This window comes from Otolemur garnettii, unplaced genomic scaffold (assembly GCF_000181295.1).
Source record: "Otolemur garnettii isolate 467f Iridium unplaced genomic scaffold, OtoGar3 scaffold00126, whole genome shotgun sequence".
NCBI classification, from domain to species: Eukaryota; Metazoa; Chordata; class Mammalia; order Primates; family Galagidae; genus Otolemur; species Otolemur garnettii.
Window position 1 is genome coordinate 2734778 of NW_003852521.1, and position 16703 is coordinate 2751480.

Sequence of the window (16703 nt, forward strand, 5' to 3'; positions counted from 1 at the left end):
GGTATATATCTAGAAGACCAAAAATCACATTACAACAAAGATATTTGTACCAGAATGTTTATCGCAGCCCAGTTTATAACTGCTAATCATGGAAGAAGCCCAAGTGCCCATCAATCCATTAATGGATCAATAAATTGTGGTATATGTATACCATGGAATATTATGCAGCCCTAAAGAAAGAAAGACTTTACCTTCTTCATGTTTACATGGATGGAGCTGGAACATATTCTTCTTAGCAAAGTATCTCAAGAATGGAAGAAAAAGTATCCAATGTATTCAGCCTACTATGAAACTAGTTTATAGCTTTCATAAGAAAGCTATAGCCCAATTATAGCCCAAGGGGATGGAGGAGAGGGAGGGAGGGGAGGCAGGAGGATGGATGGTGGGAGGGTGATTGGTGGGACCACACGTATGGTCCATCTTACAAGGGTACATGTGAATCTTTCTAAATGCAGAATATAAATGTCTTAATACAATAACTAAGAAAATGCCATGAAGGCTGTGTTAAGCAGTTTGGTGAAAATATTTCAAATTGTATATAAAACCAGCACACTGTACCCCATTACTGCATTAATGTACACAGCTATGATTTAATAAAAAAAAAAGAAATTATACATCATGAGCAAGTAGGTTTCATCCAAGGGATGCAAGGTTGATTTTATATATGCAAATCAATAAATGTAAGATATCATATCAATAGAAACAAATACAAAGACCAAATGATCCTCTCAATAGATGCAGAAAAAGCATTTGACAAAATTAAGCATTCTTTTCTAATAAGAACACTTAAGAAAATAGGCATAGGTGGCACATTTCTTAAGCTGATTAAAGCCATCTATGATAAACCCACAGCTAACATCATACTGAATGGAGTAAAACTAAAAGCTCTTCCACTTAGAACTGGAGCCAGACAAAAATGTGCACTATCACCACTATTATTCAACATAGTTCTGGAGGTTTTAGCCAATGCAATCAGGCAAGAGAAGGATATAAAGGGCATCCAAATGGGGCAGAGGAGGTCAAACTCTCCCTCTTTGCTTATACTATGCTCATATACTTAGAAAACTCCAGAGATTCAACCACAAAACTCCTGGCATTCATTAGGAAATATAGTAGTGTCTCAGGCTATAAAATCAATGTCCACAATCACTTGCCTTTTGTACACCAATAACAGCCAAGTTGAGAAGCAAATCAAGGACACAATACCCTTCATAGTAGCTTGAATGAAAATGACATACTTAGGAATATACCTAACAAAAGATGTGAAAGATCTTTTTAAAGAGAATTATGAAAGTGAAAGTAAGAAAAGAAATTGCAGAAGACACTAACAAATGGAAGAACATACCATGTTCTTGGCTGGGAAGGATCAACATTATCAAAATGTCTGTTCTACCCAAAGAAATCTACAGATTCAATGCAATCCTCATTAAAATACCAACACCATATTTTGAAGAAGTGGAAAAAATAGTACTTCATTTTGTATGGAACCAGAAAAAATATATATAGCTAAGGCTATTCTTAGTAATAAAAACAAAGTCAGAGGCATCACCCTACCAGGCTTCAGGCTATACTACAAGTCCACAGTAATGAAAACAGCATGGTATTGGCACAAAAATAGAGGCATAGACATAGGGAACAGAATAGAAAACCAAAAGATGAAACCAGTCTCTATTTGCCATCTGATCTTTGATAAACTAAACAAAATCATAAGTGGGGAAAAGAATCCCTATTCAACAAATGGTATTGGGAGAATTGGATAACCCTGTGTAAAAGACTGAAAGTAGGCCTACACCTTTCACCTTTTATAAAAATTGACTCAAGATGGATAAGAGATTTAAATTAAAGTGAAATGATAAAAATCTTAGAAGAAAGTATGGGGAAAACCCTTGATGATGTTGGACTGGGGAAAGATATGACAAAGACTTCAGCAGCCATTGCAACAATGATGATGAAAATTAACAAATGGGACTTAATTAAGCTGAAAAGCTTCTGCACAGCTAAGGACACAAGTAAAGCAAAAAGAGAACTTTCAGGATGGGAAAAGATATTTTCAGGATATCAATCTTACAAAGAGTTGATAACTAGAGTCTACAGAGAACTAAAATTAATCAATAGAAAAAGAGTAAACAGTTCCATCTACCTCTGGGCAATAGACATGAATAGAACCTTCTCTGATGAAGACAGATGAATGGCTAACAAATATTTGAAAATAAAATTTGAAAATAATGCTCATCATTCCTGATAATCAGAGAAATGCAAATCAAAACAACCCTGAGATATTACCTAACCCCAGTGAGAGTGGTCAATACCACATAATCTCAAAGCTGCAGATGCTGGTATGAATGTGGAGAGAAGGGAATACCTTTACACTGCTGGTGGGAGTGCAAACCAATACAACCTTTTTGGAAGGAAGTATGGAGAATCCTCAAAGAACTCAAAATTAAGCCTTCCATTTGATCCTGTAATCCCATTACTGGGCATCTGTCTACCTAGAAGAAAAAAAATCATTTTATCAAAGGAAATTTGCACTAGACTGTTTATCACAGCTCAATTTACAATTGCCAAACTGTGGAAACAGCATAAATGCCCACCAACCCAGGAATGGTTTAATAAGCTGTGGTATATGTATACCAAGGAATAGTATTCAGACATTTAAAAAGATGGAGATTTTACATCTTTTGTATTAACCTGGATGGAGGTGGAACACATTCTTCTTAGTAAAGCATCACAAGAATGGAGAAGCAAGAATCCAATGTACTCAATTCTAATATGAAGGCAGTAGATGATCTAATACAAGGGGTAGTAGGGGAATGAGCAAATGGGGAGAGGGGAGGAAGGAGGAGGATGGGAGGTCATGGTGCATGGCACACCTCTTGGTGGCAGGATACAATTATAAGAGGGACTTTACCTAACAAATGCCATCAGTGTAACCTAATTCTTTGTACCTTCAATAATCCAAACAATAAATTTAAAAAAAAGAAAAATAATATTAAAAAAAATGTTAAATCCCAACACCATTCCAGAAGGACTGAAGCAGAATCTGCATTTTAACTGGATGCATAGGTGATTGTTTGCCTATTAAAGTGTGAGAGGAGTCATCTAGAAGCACACAGAACTGAATAATGTGGAATTCAACTTTTATTCTTAACTCCCTGGCTGATTCAGATTTTGAAAACATGACTTACTGTTTTCCAACTATCTTTATTTTTTCCATCCACAAAATGAAAAACATCCTTATTTTCCTTGACAAGACATTTGTGAGGTGAGGTGAGATTGTTTATAAAATAAGGGCCTCATGTAGCCATGGGAATCAACCTCCTGCTATTTTGTGTAGGAAGACTAAAATATACACCTGAGAAGAAGGATAAAAATTGCAGCAGAAACACTTGGCTGTCAGACAAATTCGTTTTTTGCTTCAGGAAACGAGAGAGGTAGAAATAATTAACTTGGCTTTCATTTCCAGTGGGAAAGAGATGAGTGAGTGGTGTTTTCTGCCAACCTGTTTTTTCCCCTTACTATTTATGATCTGGTAAGGTGAAAGAAATAATCTAGTATTTCTAATATTAAATCATAATTTAGTGAAATATTTACATAAAAAATGAAAGGGAAATTTAAAAATTATCACTTTAATGAAAAGCCTCCATGCCAGAGATTCAATGGTAGTCAGAAAGGGTTAACAGGCCCATGCTAATGTTAATACAGCCATGGGGAAGGACGCTCACAAGTTTGCTGTAGGATCAGGGACAAGCTGTGATTTGTTATGTGACTATAACCATTAGGTCCTTTTTTGTGCTATGATTTTATTTATTATTTTTATACCTGCTTCTATTATTATTAGATTCATTTTGGTCCTATGAAGACCTAAAGCACTGGCCATTAAGGACAGTGGACTGGGTTGGATCACAGTATGTATGTCTCCTGAGTATTTAGTAATATATATCTGTTAGATTATGACACACACACACACACACACATTCACAAAGCCAATGAGAGTATCTTTTGACCACACAACATCATCATTTATTTTTTATTGTCCTGTGTTTGGACAATCCTATTCTGGAATCAGGTTATTAAAGGTCACAGATTCAGTCTTTTAGTTTTCGGTTTTCTCTGTGGAGAGATGAATGGTTGAGAGGCAAGAGCCTCATTGGTAATTTGCCTTTTGTTTTTTAACTCTTCTCCCTAACAACTTTAATCTTACTGGAACATATTGGTTCCTTACTATTCAAGTGATAAATTCAAATAGAAAATGTTCATTTTTGAACATTATATGTGACTTTTGGGTGAATTCTGTTTTCATTTTCAGTGAACACAACAGGTTCACTTTACCTTTGTGTTAATTTTAGTGATTTTTATTTACTTATTTAATTTTTTATTTGTATATATTTATGGGTTACAAGTGCTACTTTGCTACATTGCTATATTGCATTGTGGTAAAGTCAGGGAACAATATTGATTTTTATATGTTGAGTTTATAACCTGAGTCTGCTGAATTTATTTATCAAATCTAGGAGTTTCTTAGATGAATCTTTAGGGTTGTCTAGGTATAAGGTCATCTCATTAGCAAATGGACATGATTTGATTTTTTCTTTTCTAATTCAGATGCCCTTTATTTCTTTTTCTTGCCTGATTGCTCTGAGTAGGACTTTGAGTACCATGCTGAGTAGAAGTGGTGAAGGTGGCCACTCTTGTCTTGTTCTCTTTCTTGAAGAAATGCTTTCAGCTTTTCCCCATTCAGTATGATATTGGCCTTGAGTTATCATATATGGCTTTTATTATTTTGAGGTATGTTCCTTCTATGCTGAGATTTTCAAGGGATTTTTAACATGAAGGCATGCTACAATTTATTGAATTCTTTTCCCACATCTATTGATATGATCATATATTTTTAAAAAATACTAATTTGTGTATGATGAATCATGCTTATATCCCTAGGATGAAGCCCAGTTGATTATAGTGAATTTTTTCTTTTTTGACTTATTGTTGGATTTGGTTTGCTAGTATTTCTTTTTCAGGATTTTTTGGTGTCTGTTTTTATCAGAGGTGCTGGTCTATCATTTTCTTTTTTTGTTGCCTCCTCTCCTGGCTTTGGTATCAAGGTGATATTTATAGGCAGAATGGGGACCAAGGACCCCATTCTTAGCAAGGGAAAATACCCCCAGAAAAAGAGAAAAACAGAGAAATAAGCTGAGCAATGTGGAATAAAAACAGTTTAACTAGTTTATTTTTAAACCAGTAGCTAAATTTTCTGAGCGGTTCCTGCTTTTGCTAGAAGCCTGGCCTGTAAGGATACAGCATGCAAACACCCCTGCTGGGTCTGTAAACACTCTGGAGAATGGCAGTAGAAGGAATCTGTGTGTAAGGCATGGGGGAAACATCAACCAGGCCTCCACCTGCCTAGTCAACAGTCAAAGCAAATACCCATTGTTGGGATTTGTATTACGGCCAGGGCAGAGATCAAAAGAACGTCTCAAGCCCTAAAATATGTGCAAGGGGGTTTGTACCCTTATCACAGAGGAAAATGCCTCTGGGGTGGAAATCAGGGGAAAATTCTGTTCCACCAATTCTTCAGAGGAGCCTGACACCATCGAGGCATCTGCTCCACAGAGGAGTAGTGGGGATTAACCTCCCCCAAGGAATTTGTGTGTGTGACCACAGATCGGAGGCTGTCTCCACACAGGGCTCAAGTTTCGGATTTCTCAAGGCAACTCAGACCCTTAAAGTTACCGATTATAGATGGAATAAGAACTAACATGTGTACTCAGAGAAACCGCTGATGTTTTTGTTCCCTTCATCAGCTTACCCTCTGGGCTAAATGAAATAATAGCCTTCAATAAAAGCTGAGTGCAACAAACACCCAGGGCCATTCACTGGAACCCCACAAACTAGCAGTGGTCCCTTATGTTTTCTACCTTTGAAAACTCTATTCTGCACATCCTGTCTCTTTATGTCTTGCTGCTTTTAACTTTACTTTTCCTCAGTTGATCACTGCCAGATCCACAGGTCTTAAAAGGACCCTGATCCTGGGGTGGAACCCAACAATATTGGCGTCATAGAATGAGTTAGGGAGAATTCCCTCCTCAATCTTTTTTTTTTTTTATTGAGACAGAGTTTCACTTTGTCACCCTCCGTAGAGTGCCATGGCGTCATAGGTCACAGCAACCTCAAACTCTTGGGCTCAAGCAATTCTTTTTCCTTAGCCGCCTCTTGAGTAGCTGGGACTAAGGTGCCCAACACAACACCCAGAATTTTTTCTTTTTCTTTCTTTCTTTCTTTTTTTTTTGTTTACCAGGCCCAGGCTGGTTTTGAACCCACCAGCCCTGGAGCATATGGCCAATGTGCTAACCACTGAGTTACATGTGCCCAGCCCTTTTCTTAGTTTTTTGAAACAGTTTTATTGAGATTTGTAACAATTCTCCTTTGAATCTGGTGGAATTCAGGTGTGAATCAATATGGTCCTGAACATTTTTTAGGGGGGATTTCTTTTTAATGATTCCATCTTACTACTTATTATTGATCTATTCAGGAGTTGTATTTCTTCCTGGTTCAATCTTGGGAGTTTGTAAGCTTTCAGGAATTCATCCATTTCCTCTAATTTTATATAGTTTGTGAGTGTATTATGGTTGTTCGTAATAGTCTCTGGTGATATTTTGTATTTCTGTGGTGTCAGTTGTAATATCTCCTTTTTCATTTCTGTTTATGTGGACCTTTTTTCTTCCTTCCTTGGTTAGTCTACCTAATGGTTTAACAATTTTGTTTATCTTTTTAGAGAACCAACTTTCTGTTTGGATGATTCTTTATGTTGTATTTTTGGACTCTATTTCATTTAGGTCTCCTTTGATCTTTGTTATTTCTTTTCTTCTGCTAACTTTGAGTTTGATTTATTCTTTTTTTTTCTGCTTCCTTGAGGTATAATGTTAATTTATTATCTTTTTACTTTTTGGATATAGGCATTTTAAGCCAAAAACTTTCCTTTTGGCACTGTTTTGGCTGTATTGCACAGGATTTAGTATGTTGTATTTTCATTTGTTTCTAAACATTTTTGAATTTCTTTCTTTCTCTCTCTCTCTTCCCTCCCTTCCTCCTTCCTTCCCTTCTCCCTTCCTTCCTTCCTATTGTCGACCTGATAATTTTTGAAGAATGTGTTGTTTAATTTCTATGTATCTGTACAGTTTCTGAAGTTATTCTTTGTATTGATTTCTAACTTTATTCCACTGTGGTCTAAGGAAATTCTTGATAGGATTTTGATCTTTTAAAATTTTTAAAGACTCATGTAATGGACTAACATATGGTCTATCTTAAAGATAGACCAGTTGCTGATGAAATGAATGTATTTTTTGTAGTTACTGGGTAAAATGTTCCATAACTGTCTGTTAAGTTCATTTGTTCTGAAGTGCAAGTTAAGTCCAATATTTCTTTGTTAACTTTGTCTTGATGATCAGTCTAGTGCTGTGAGTGGAGTATTAAGTCCCCCACTATTATTGTTTTGTTGCATATCTTCTTCCTTAGTTCTTGTAATATTTGTTTTGTGAATATGGGTGTTCTGATATTTGGTACATATATATTTAGGATTGTTATATCCTTCTGCTGACTTGACCCCTTTATCATTATATTATGACCTTCTTTGTCTTTTTTTCTACTGTTTTTGATTAAAGTGTCTTTTATCTGATATAAACATAACTCTTCTGCACCACTTTTGGTTTTTGTTTGTGTGGATTATCTTTTTCTATTCCTTTTGGCTTATATGTATTGTTATGGGTAAGGTGTGATTCTAGTAAGGAGTGTATAATTGTGTCATGTTTTTTATATCCATCCTGTCAATAGATAACTTAAATGGAGAATTTAATCCATTTATGTTTAAGGTTAATATTGACCTGTGAGTCTTTGTTTTTGTCATATGGTTAATTGTTGAAGGGTTTGTTGAGTCTCCTATACCTGAATGTCTAAGTCTCTTGTTAATCCTGGGAAATATTCATTGATTATTTTCTCAAGCAATTTTTCTAAACTTTTTGATTTATCTTCCCTCTCAGAAGGTAAGAAACTGGGGAGTATGATCCACTCACTACTCATTCTAATAGCAACTCATGGAAGGGCAGTGGGAATTGTCCTATGTATATGTAGGAGAACTTGGGCTCCCCAGTCCCTCCTCAGCTAGGCAGGTGCTATAGCCACATCAGCCTGAACGTGACTCATGGGGAAGGTGCAGCTCAGTGCTAACTCTCAAAATGACACTATGGGCATGGAATCTCAGAGGCTCCACAGATTCTTGTCCACTGCAAGAGGTGTGGCAAATGCCATCTTCTCACATCTCAGTCTGGACAGAGCCTGCAGCAGGGTGGAGGGGACCTTCTCAAGGGTGTATGGGAAAACTTGAGCTCCTCTCTCCTTGATCCTCTATCCACCCATGGAACTGCACAGCAACTGAAGACATAGCCACATTTCTCTTGTATTTAGGTTCTCAGATCAACACCTTAGATTTAGGTGCTCTAGGCTTGAATGCCTGTGGGATTCTATGTGGGTTCTCTTTCTGGAGTAATATCTCTGTGCAATCTCTAGGCTCTTCCCTATGTGAGGCCAAGACCTGCATGGGTTGGGGACGGGGTTCTCTTGTAACTGAGATTATAAAAGCTTGATTTGGAGTATGTGGCCCAGGGGCTTCTCTTGTACTATTTTGCTATGTTCGAGAGCTTCTCCTAGCTCTTAGCCAGTCCCCAGTCATGAAAGTTGCCCTGAACCCTCTCTTTAACCACTTTTAGTGCTTCCCTTTGCTTCGTTGGTGAATCCTAGAGTTTTCTTCTAGACAAGCTGTTCAAAATGGAGAGTCTGCCTACTATTCTGGTTCTGCTCTGTGGAGGAGGCCCATACTTCCTGTGTCTAGTTGGCCATCTTGATCCATCTCCTGTATGAACATATGTTTTCAGTTCTCTTGGGTGTATATCTAGGAGTGGAATTGCTGGGTTACATGGTAACTCTATGTTTAGCATTTTAAGGAACTAACAAACTATTTCCTAAAGTGGTGGCTCATTTTACGTTCCCGCCAACAATGTACGAGGACTCCAGTTTTCCCACATCCTCACCCACACTTACTACTGTCTGTCTTTTTAATTTTAGCCACCTGGTGGGAGTTAAGTGGTATCTCTTTATGATTTTGGCTTGTATTTCCCTAATGAGTAATGATGTTAAACATTTTTTCTTATGCTTATTTTTTTATTATTTTTTATTTCTTATAGCATAACTATGTACATTAATGCAATCATGGGGTACAGTGTGCTGTTTTCATATACATTTTGAAATACTCTCATCAAACTGGTTAACATAATCTTCATGTCATTCTCTTAGTCATTAAGTTAAGACATTCATACTCTGCTTTTAGAAAGATTCACTTGTACCCTTGTATCTTATGCTTATTGATTAAGCTTGCTTTTGATATCTGCACACAATTTGAGCCAAAAAAGTAGAATTGTCTTCAGATATAGTTTTGAATATTTTTCTCTTTTTTCAGACTGTTTTGTAGAGGAAAAAAGGGTTGTGCTGACCAATACTTAAGTCAGTTATAACATTAATCCAACATGTTTTCTTTCCATTTTATGAAAGAGTTGTAGGAACTCTGGATCACTTCTTGGGGTCTGTAGAGGAAAACTAATTCTTGCTTAAAGATCTATAATTTTAGAAGAGTAAATTATAAAGTAAGTAACGTTTGCTTGATTTTGATGCTCCTAGATAGTTTTGGTATGCTTTTGGAGAAGTTTTCTTTTTTTCTAGGTCCTTATAATGCCATACTTTTTATAGGGTCCTTTCTCAAGTTTGCTCTCAGGACAGGAAAGGATAGGAAGTGAAACATAAACATTCGGGAGTATGTCATGGTAAAAGAAATCTCCTTGAGTATTTTTTTCCAAGATTATTTCAGCGAAAGAAGAAATAAAGGACTGAAGTTCTCAGTGAGAAATTAGAGCAACATCAGGAGGTTGAGATTTTCTTTGGTTAACCTCTACAATATTTGACGCCCTCTCAGGGGTGTATGATTGAACACCACACCCAGAGTAATTAACAATGATAACAGATTGGACCCCTGTAGGCTGAGAGGTTTCCATCATCCCATGAAGATGTGTGTCTCAGGATGGATTAGCTCTATTATCATTCTTAGGATGATTCCTGGAAGCTTCCAGCTTATATCTTCGCAGTATTCGGTTTAAGAAAAAAAAGAGAGAGAGAGAGAGATTGCTTTCTTAATACCCCAAACCAAAATCTTGAAACTGGGTTTTCCTGGACCTGCTTAGCCTGACCTAAAACACACACCTTTTTCTGAATCAATGACTTAGCCAGTATGGTGGAACTGCCATTGGTTTAGTCCAGTACAAGTGGTCCCCTACTTGTTCCTGTGGGGGAGTCACTTCATTGTGTGGCCAGATGGTGATGATTGCTATCTGATCAAAACCACAGAACACAGGCAAATTTCTTCTCTCAAAGGGCAGTTCTGAGAAGAGCATTAAAAAGTCACCCAAAGCAGTGATTCTCAAACTTAAGGGTGTGTATGCATTTGCTAGGTTGTTATCCCACCATTATAGTTTAGAAAAGATGTTTGTCTAGTTTCACAGGTTTTGCCCCAGGATAATCATCCCCTGAGGCACACCTCGGGCTCACAGTGCAAAATATACATAGTATTTGGATAAGATTGTGGTCTTACGGTTGATGTTGGAGTGCATTAAGACTTTTGGAGATGTTGGCATGGAGTGAACATATTTTGTACACAAGAAGCATGTGAATGTGGGGGGCCAGAGGGTGGACTGCTATGGGTTGAATTATGGCCCTTGTATGTTGAAGTCCTAAACTCAAATATCTCCGAATGTGAACTTACTAGGAGATGGAGTTGTTACAGATTTAACTAACATTTGGTAGGCCTCTCATCCCATATACTAGTATCCTAATAAAAGGGGGAAGCTGAGATACAGAGACATGCACACAGGAGAAACACCATGTAAATAATGAAGTTATGCAGCTATAAACCAAGAAACCATCAGAAACTAGGGGAGAGGTCTGGACCAGTTTCTTCCCTAGTGTCTTCAAAGAGAGCATGGCTTTGCAGCAACAAAGAACCACACTTCAAATTGATTAGATAATAAAAAATGTATTGTCTCATAGTTCTGAAGACTAGAAGTCTGAGATTAAAATGTCCACAGGTCCATGCTTTAGGACCACAGTATTGAATGTTCTTTCCTTGATTTTAACTGGATTTATTGTGATTGCTGGTTTTTTTTTTTTTTTAAATAGAAGAAACAAAAGCATCTGAAGATGATGAAATGGAGAAGCTATACAAATCATTAGAGCAAGCTAGTCTGTCTCCTCTTGGGGACCGACGACCTTCAACCAAAAAGGAACTGAGAAAGTCCTTTGTTAAGCGTTGCAAAAATCCATCCATAAATGAGAAACTCCACAAAATCCGAACTTTGAATAGCACTTTAAAGGTAATAAGGTTTCAGATTGAATGAACTCTATGAATGTGGGGTGAAAAACAGTGGTGGTTCCTGCAGAGAGATGCACGCTAACCACAGCATGTTTGTGTGGGTAAAGTGAATAAAATCTTTATAGGGTGAGATGACCTTGGCATTCTTAAAGCACTAGGACATTCACACAGTAGTATCCAAGGCAGTTTTTTACAACGGGCCTTGATTTTTACATTCACTCCAAAATAAAATTTCAGATTTTTAAACTCTTAGATGGCAAGGGTCACGTATAAATTGTTTTTTGTAACCCTTGTACCTAACATAGTACCTAGTTCAACAAACGCTGACAGTAGTAGAAATAAGACTTTGCTTTTTTCCCTGATTCATTCAAGGGTGCCATTCTTCTGCACTATATCCAAAAGAAATATTTAAAATTTCAGATACAGCAAAGACTTAGTGATTGTCAGCCATAGGCACTGCAGCTAAGAAATGGCACTAGAGCCTGGTGGGGGAAGAAGTGTAGACTTTGTGGTAGTTGACCAGCAGATGTTTTCACAATGGGAATGACAGACCGTGTACAGGACGTACTGAAGCTATTTTCAGGGCCTCACATAACTGAAATGGTTCTTCGTAACAATAGCGTCCTGCTTTCACATTTAGATGTAGCATGAACAGGAGGAGGCCAGGATACTTTGCAAAACAGTCCTGAATTAGCAGAAGATTCATAGATTCTGGAAAGCCTCTGTGGATCCTATAATTTAATTCTATTTTGTACATGACCTTTTACATTAACAATTCTAGTCCCTTTCCAGGAAGAAATGTCAGCAATCAAAAGAACAAGGCTATAAAGACAGACTGAGTGGCTCTTAGTCAGACATCCTGGTTAGTCAGGGGAAGACGTAAGCACCCTAAAGGTCTACAGAAACGAGGCTGGAACAAAAAAGTGTATTTTAATTATACAAAGAAAAAACAAATGGCACGTGGTCCTATTAACCTTAGGGGGTAGGAGGACATATTGATAGGGGAATTGGCCTTGTTGAAGAATGAAAACAAAAACAAAGCATAGCAACTTAGTCAACGAAGACAGATAGCTTGACACGTATGTTTATTCAGGGTGAGAGGCTATAGTGATTTTTAAAACTGTTTTTAAAATTCAAAGCAGTCAAGAGAATGATTGTCTTTGAGGAAGACAGGAGATTGAGACAGGGCCGGGACTCAGGTGGCTTCTGAGTTCTGAGTGTGGGCCCTTTTCTGACCTCAGTGATGGTTACATGGAAGTGTTCATTTTGTGATAATGAAGCACACATGTTTCTACTAGTGCACTTTTTCCTGTGCATGTTAAATTACAATAAAAATATTTCTTCAAAAGAAAAATCTTCAAATCTTGAGGGTGGACAAGCAAAGACAACAGCGTTTCATGCAGAAACAAGGAATCGGTTTTAACAGTAATGTTTATCTTAGCAGTAGCCATATTCCAGAAATAAAGAAAAATGCCTATGCTGGGATTGCACTGGAATGGATGCTCTCCAGAGAAATTCTTCTAGGAAGTCGAGCAAACTGTTATGTCATATGCTAACTCTAAATTAGGGGTTCTCAAACTGGGTTGTGACCCCTTTGTAATAATGAAAATACATCGAAGCATTAAGAAGGTTGAGAACCACTGCTCTAGATCTTTAGGAAGTTTCCGATAGCTCAGCATTCACTAACTTTTGGCTAAACCTGTTTTAATTTAAAAATAAATGATTAATGGATCTGGCTGAAACTCTCTTGGAGTTACTTTGGCTTATGTCAAAAGAGGAATGAACTCTTCACTCCTCCTAACCACTCTTGTAGGACACATTGCTAATGCATGAGGCCTGAGCAAGCCATAATCTGAATATTTGGAGTAAAAAATGAAAGTACAGTATATCTCTTTCACTATAATTTTGGAACCTCTGCCAAACTTTGCTTGCCTTCCAGAAAGCAAGGCAGATGCCGTGGAAATTGTTCAAAGCTTTCCAGTGTCCTGGAGAAGCAGAGCCATGGAGTGAGGCTCTGAGCCCCGGGCTGCCTGGCCTAGGAGGGAGCTTGGACGGCTTTGTTGTTTCATTGATTTCTTCCTCTATATTCTCGTCTACAGTTTTTTTCCTTTTATCCGTAAAAGAACTAACATGGGTTTGAGCCAAATGATAAGAAATTTAAATTTTTTAGAGCCAAAAGCCAGGTGAGAGATGTTAGCCTAGGGCCCAAAGCAGAAGAGACCTTTTCTAAAATCTTTCATGTTTTTGAAAAGTAGTTAATTCACTTTTGCCTTTTTAAAATGCATTTCCCAAATTTTTGTTGATCTTCAAAAGTCTGAGTTTTTTCAATAAAATATCAGGATCTTCCTCTTAAGCAGATGTCTAGATTTCTTTAGAACCAAAAAAAAAAAAAAAAAAAAACTCCTTAAATAACTTCATATTAATAGCACTGTGATATCAGAGGATGAAAGCTTGTTTTATGGAAAAGATTTTTTTTTTTTAAGCTTAGAGTTTGGGAACTCAGAGAAAGAAATGTGCCTCTGCCTGGCTGTCTGTAAACAACTCCTCTCATCACCCACTTCACCTTCTTCTCTGCTTCGGGCCCGGTCCAGCTCTGTGTCATGCCTCTTTGGTCATTTTCCTGGAAGGAAGTTCTCCCATCTCTCCGTATCTATTATCCATCTCTCTATCTTCCTATCTATGTCTGTATAGTTTTTGTTTAGTTATGGAGGGGCTTTCCTCAGACCCTAAGTTGGGCTCATAATGCAAAAGAGATTACAAAGTAAATAGGTAATCAATTCATTCATCCATTCCTTATTTCATATATTCATTTCCTCAAAAAGCATTTAGCGAAAGTCTACCATGCATCAGTCATTCTCTCAGGTATGTGGTGGCTGTCGCAGTGGGGATACCAGACAAAAAGATCGCCATTATGAAGCTTGTGTTTCAGTAGGGAAATAAACAAACATAATTATTAATGTCTTAGTATGATAAGCCATGATAGACTTATAGATGCTGAATATAGATAAGGTAGAGAGATGGATGATGGAGAATAGAAAGTATAGTAATAGAGAATAGTTACAGATTGGTTTGTTAGAAAAGGGATGAAAGCCCTCTTTGAAGGATGAAATTTTTGTAAAATCTGAGAAATGTAAAGGAATGAGTCCCTTTTTCCCCCTCTTGAGACCGCGTCTCACTCTATTGCCCAGGCTAAAGCACAGTGGTGCCACAGCTCACTGAACCTTCAAACTCCTTGATTAAAGCCATCATCCTGCCTTGAGCCTCCACACCCCGCTTTATTTATTTATTTTTGTATGTTGCTCAGGCTGGTGCCCTACCCACTGAGCCTAGCCAAGACTATACTGTTTTGGTGGAAGTTTATAAGTCTCCTTTCAATAAAAAGATATCCTGTATATTTAGTATATTTATTCACTATCAATGTGATTTATAAAAAACAGATTAGCATAATTTAGTGCATAAAAGTAGACACTTTATGCTTTCTTAAGTAAAGCATGATGTTCCAGCTTTACTCAGTGAGGTTTGGGTGGTCAAGGGAATGCTTATATATACAATTATAAGTTTCAGGAAGAATAATGCTCACACCAAGATAGAACCATCACTGTGGTGTGGAATAACAGACTGATCAGAGATGAGCAACATAGAAAGACCCTGGCTATATGTCTAGGTCTTCCACTAACTCTCGAGTAGGACTCTAAACATTTTTGTGGCAAGCGTATGTAAATAGATGTCCTACCGTATCTCTTAGGCTTGGTGGGGGGATTAGAATAATAATGTGCAAAAATGCTTCAATGATTTTGTGATTAATGTGTTTGTATATTTTTATAATGGTGGATGAAGATGGTTCATTGAAATTAAGACACTCACAATGTCTCCCTCCCCCCCCCCCAATCTTTCTGTACTTGCACAGTGTAAAGAACACGATCTGGCCATGATTAACCAGTTGCTGGACGATCCGAAGCTGACGGCCAGGAAGTACAGAGAGTGGAAGGTCATGAACACTCTGCTGATTCAGGACATCTATCAGCAGCAGCCGGCCACGCCTGCCCCTGAAGACACCCCCCAGGAACTCGAGAAACCACCTTCCTCAGCCTGTTGTTGAATATTCTGTCAGAAGAAGCTAGGATTTTCTCCTATTACATTTTACCACAAGCCAGTCTTCAAGATGCTGCAAGAGCTCACATTTTTTCCTTAAAAGGAAAACTGAAACCCTGGCCCTCAAATATCAACTCCCCGCTCTAAAGATACAACTTAGATGAAGACAGTCACCAAATACAGCCAGATTCCTCATTCCAATAGAAGTACAGCTGTCGAAACTGGAATGATGGAGTTCAGGATATTTTTTGTGTGTTCGTACTGGGAGTGCTCAGAGTGATGCTAGGCTCTGGGTGGGATGTGAGAAATAGATCTTCTGTTCCTGGCTTTCATGAGAATTACAATAATCTATGGATGAAAAACAAGTTTTACCAGGGATAATTATTCATAGAAACATTCTGTTTTCCAAAAGAAGAATGTACATATTCCACCTGATTGGGTAGATGAGTGCCCCAAATCGTTTTTTGAGTGGAGGACTATTTTCCATAGCAGCAAGTGGAGCAGGACCAATGTGGTATTGTGGAACAAATATTTCTTGCTTTTGATAGAAAATGATGGCGACTTTTCTGCTTGTGGAGAAAATACTTCATAGACAGTGGTGTGTGGGAGAGCCGAAGGAGGAAGTGTGTTCTACATTCCACTTGCTCAAAGGACAGCTTGGTATTTTCACACTTCACCCAGGATGGGCAATCTGATTAATGTCTCTTTTCCTCACAACAGCTAGAGAAAACTATCTCATCACAGTTAGAGACCTCTACTCCCTCCTAGCTTCCCTACGCAACTGTAGGAGATGGTAACGAACCCAGCAAGGAATGGTAGCTGCTTTTGTCCTTGGCTGTGGTGCCTAATTACAGTATGGTTTCATATCCAGGTTTCCTGGGATCACTATTGACAAAATGATTTTGGCATCTGAATTGTTTTAATATCTTTACTCAAAAAAACCCCCCCAAACCCACAAAAACCCTAAAACAAAAACTTCATAAAACAAAAACAAAAGCGTTAAAACATAATTGTTTTATTTTTGTATGTTTATGTGTCGGTTTGTGTGCTATGTGAATAGCTAACTATAATATATTTGTTATTTAAATATATTTATAGACATTCAAATTACTAGTCTTTTAAAAGATGAGATACTATCATGTGTTTTGCT

At 37.6% G+C, this 16703-nt stretch overlaps 1 protein-coding gene across 4 annotated transcripts in view; it reads left to right on the plus strand.

The window, feature by feature from the left end:
- Positions 1 to 16454, plus strand: part of IPCEF1 (interaction protein for cytohesin exchange factors 1) — a 152629-nt gene extending 136175 nt beyond the window's left edge. For all 4 annotated transcript variants that reach the window (XM_023517937.1, XM_023517940.1, XM_023517939.1 and 1 more), the window contains 2 exons: positions 11269 to 11462; positions 15369 to 16454. In XM_023517937.1, the coding sequence (XP_023373705.1) occupies positions 11269 to 11462; positions 15369 to 15560 (386 nt within the window). In that variant the 3' untranslated portion in view covers positions 15561 to 16454. The remainder of the gene's footprint in view (positions 1 to 11268; positions 11463 to 15368) is intronic.
- Positions 16455 to 16703: the final 249 nt, after the last annotated feature.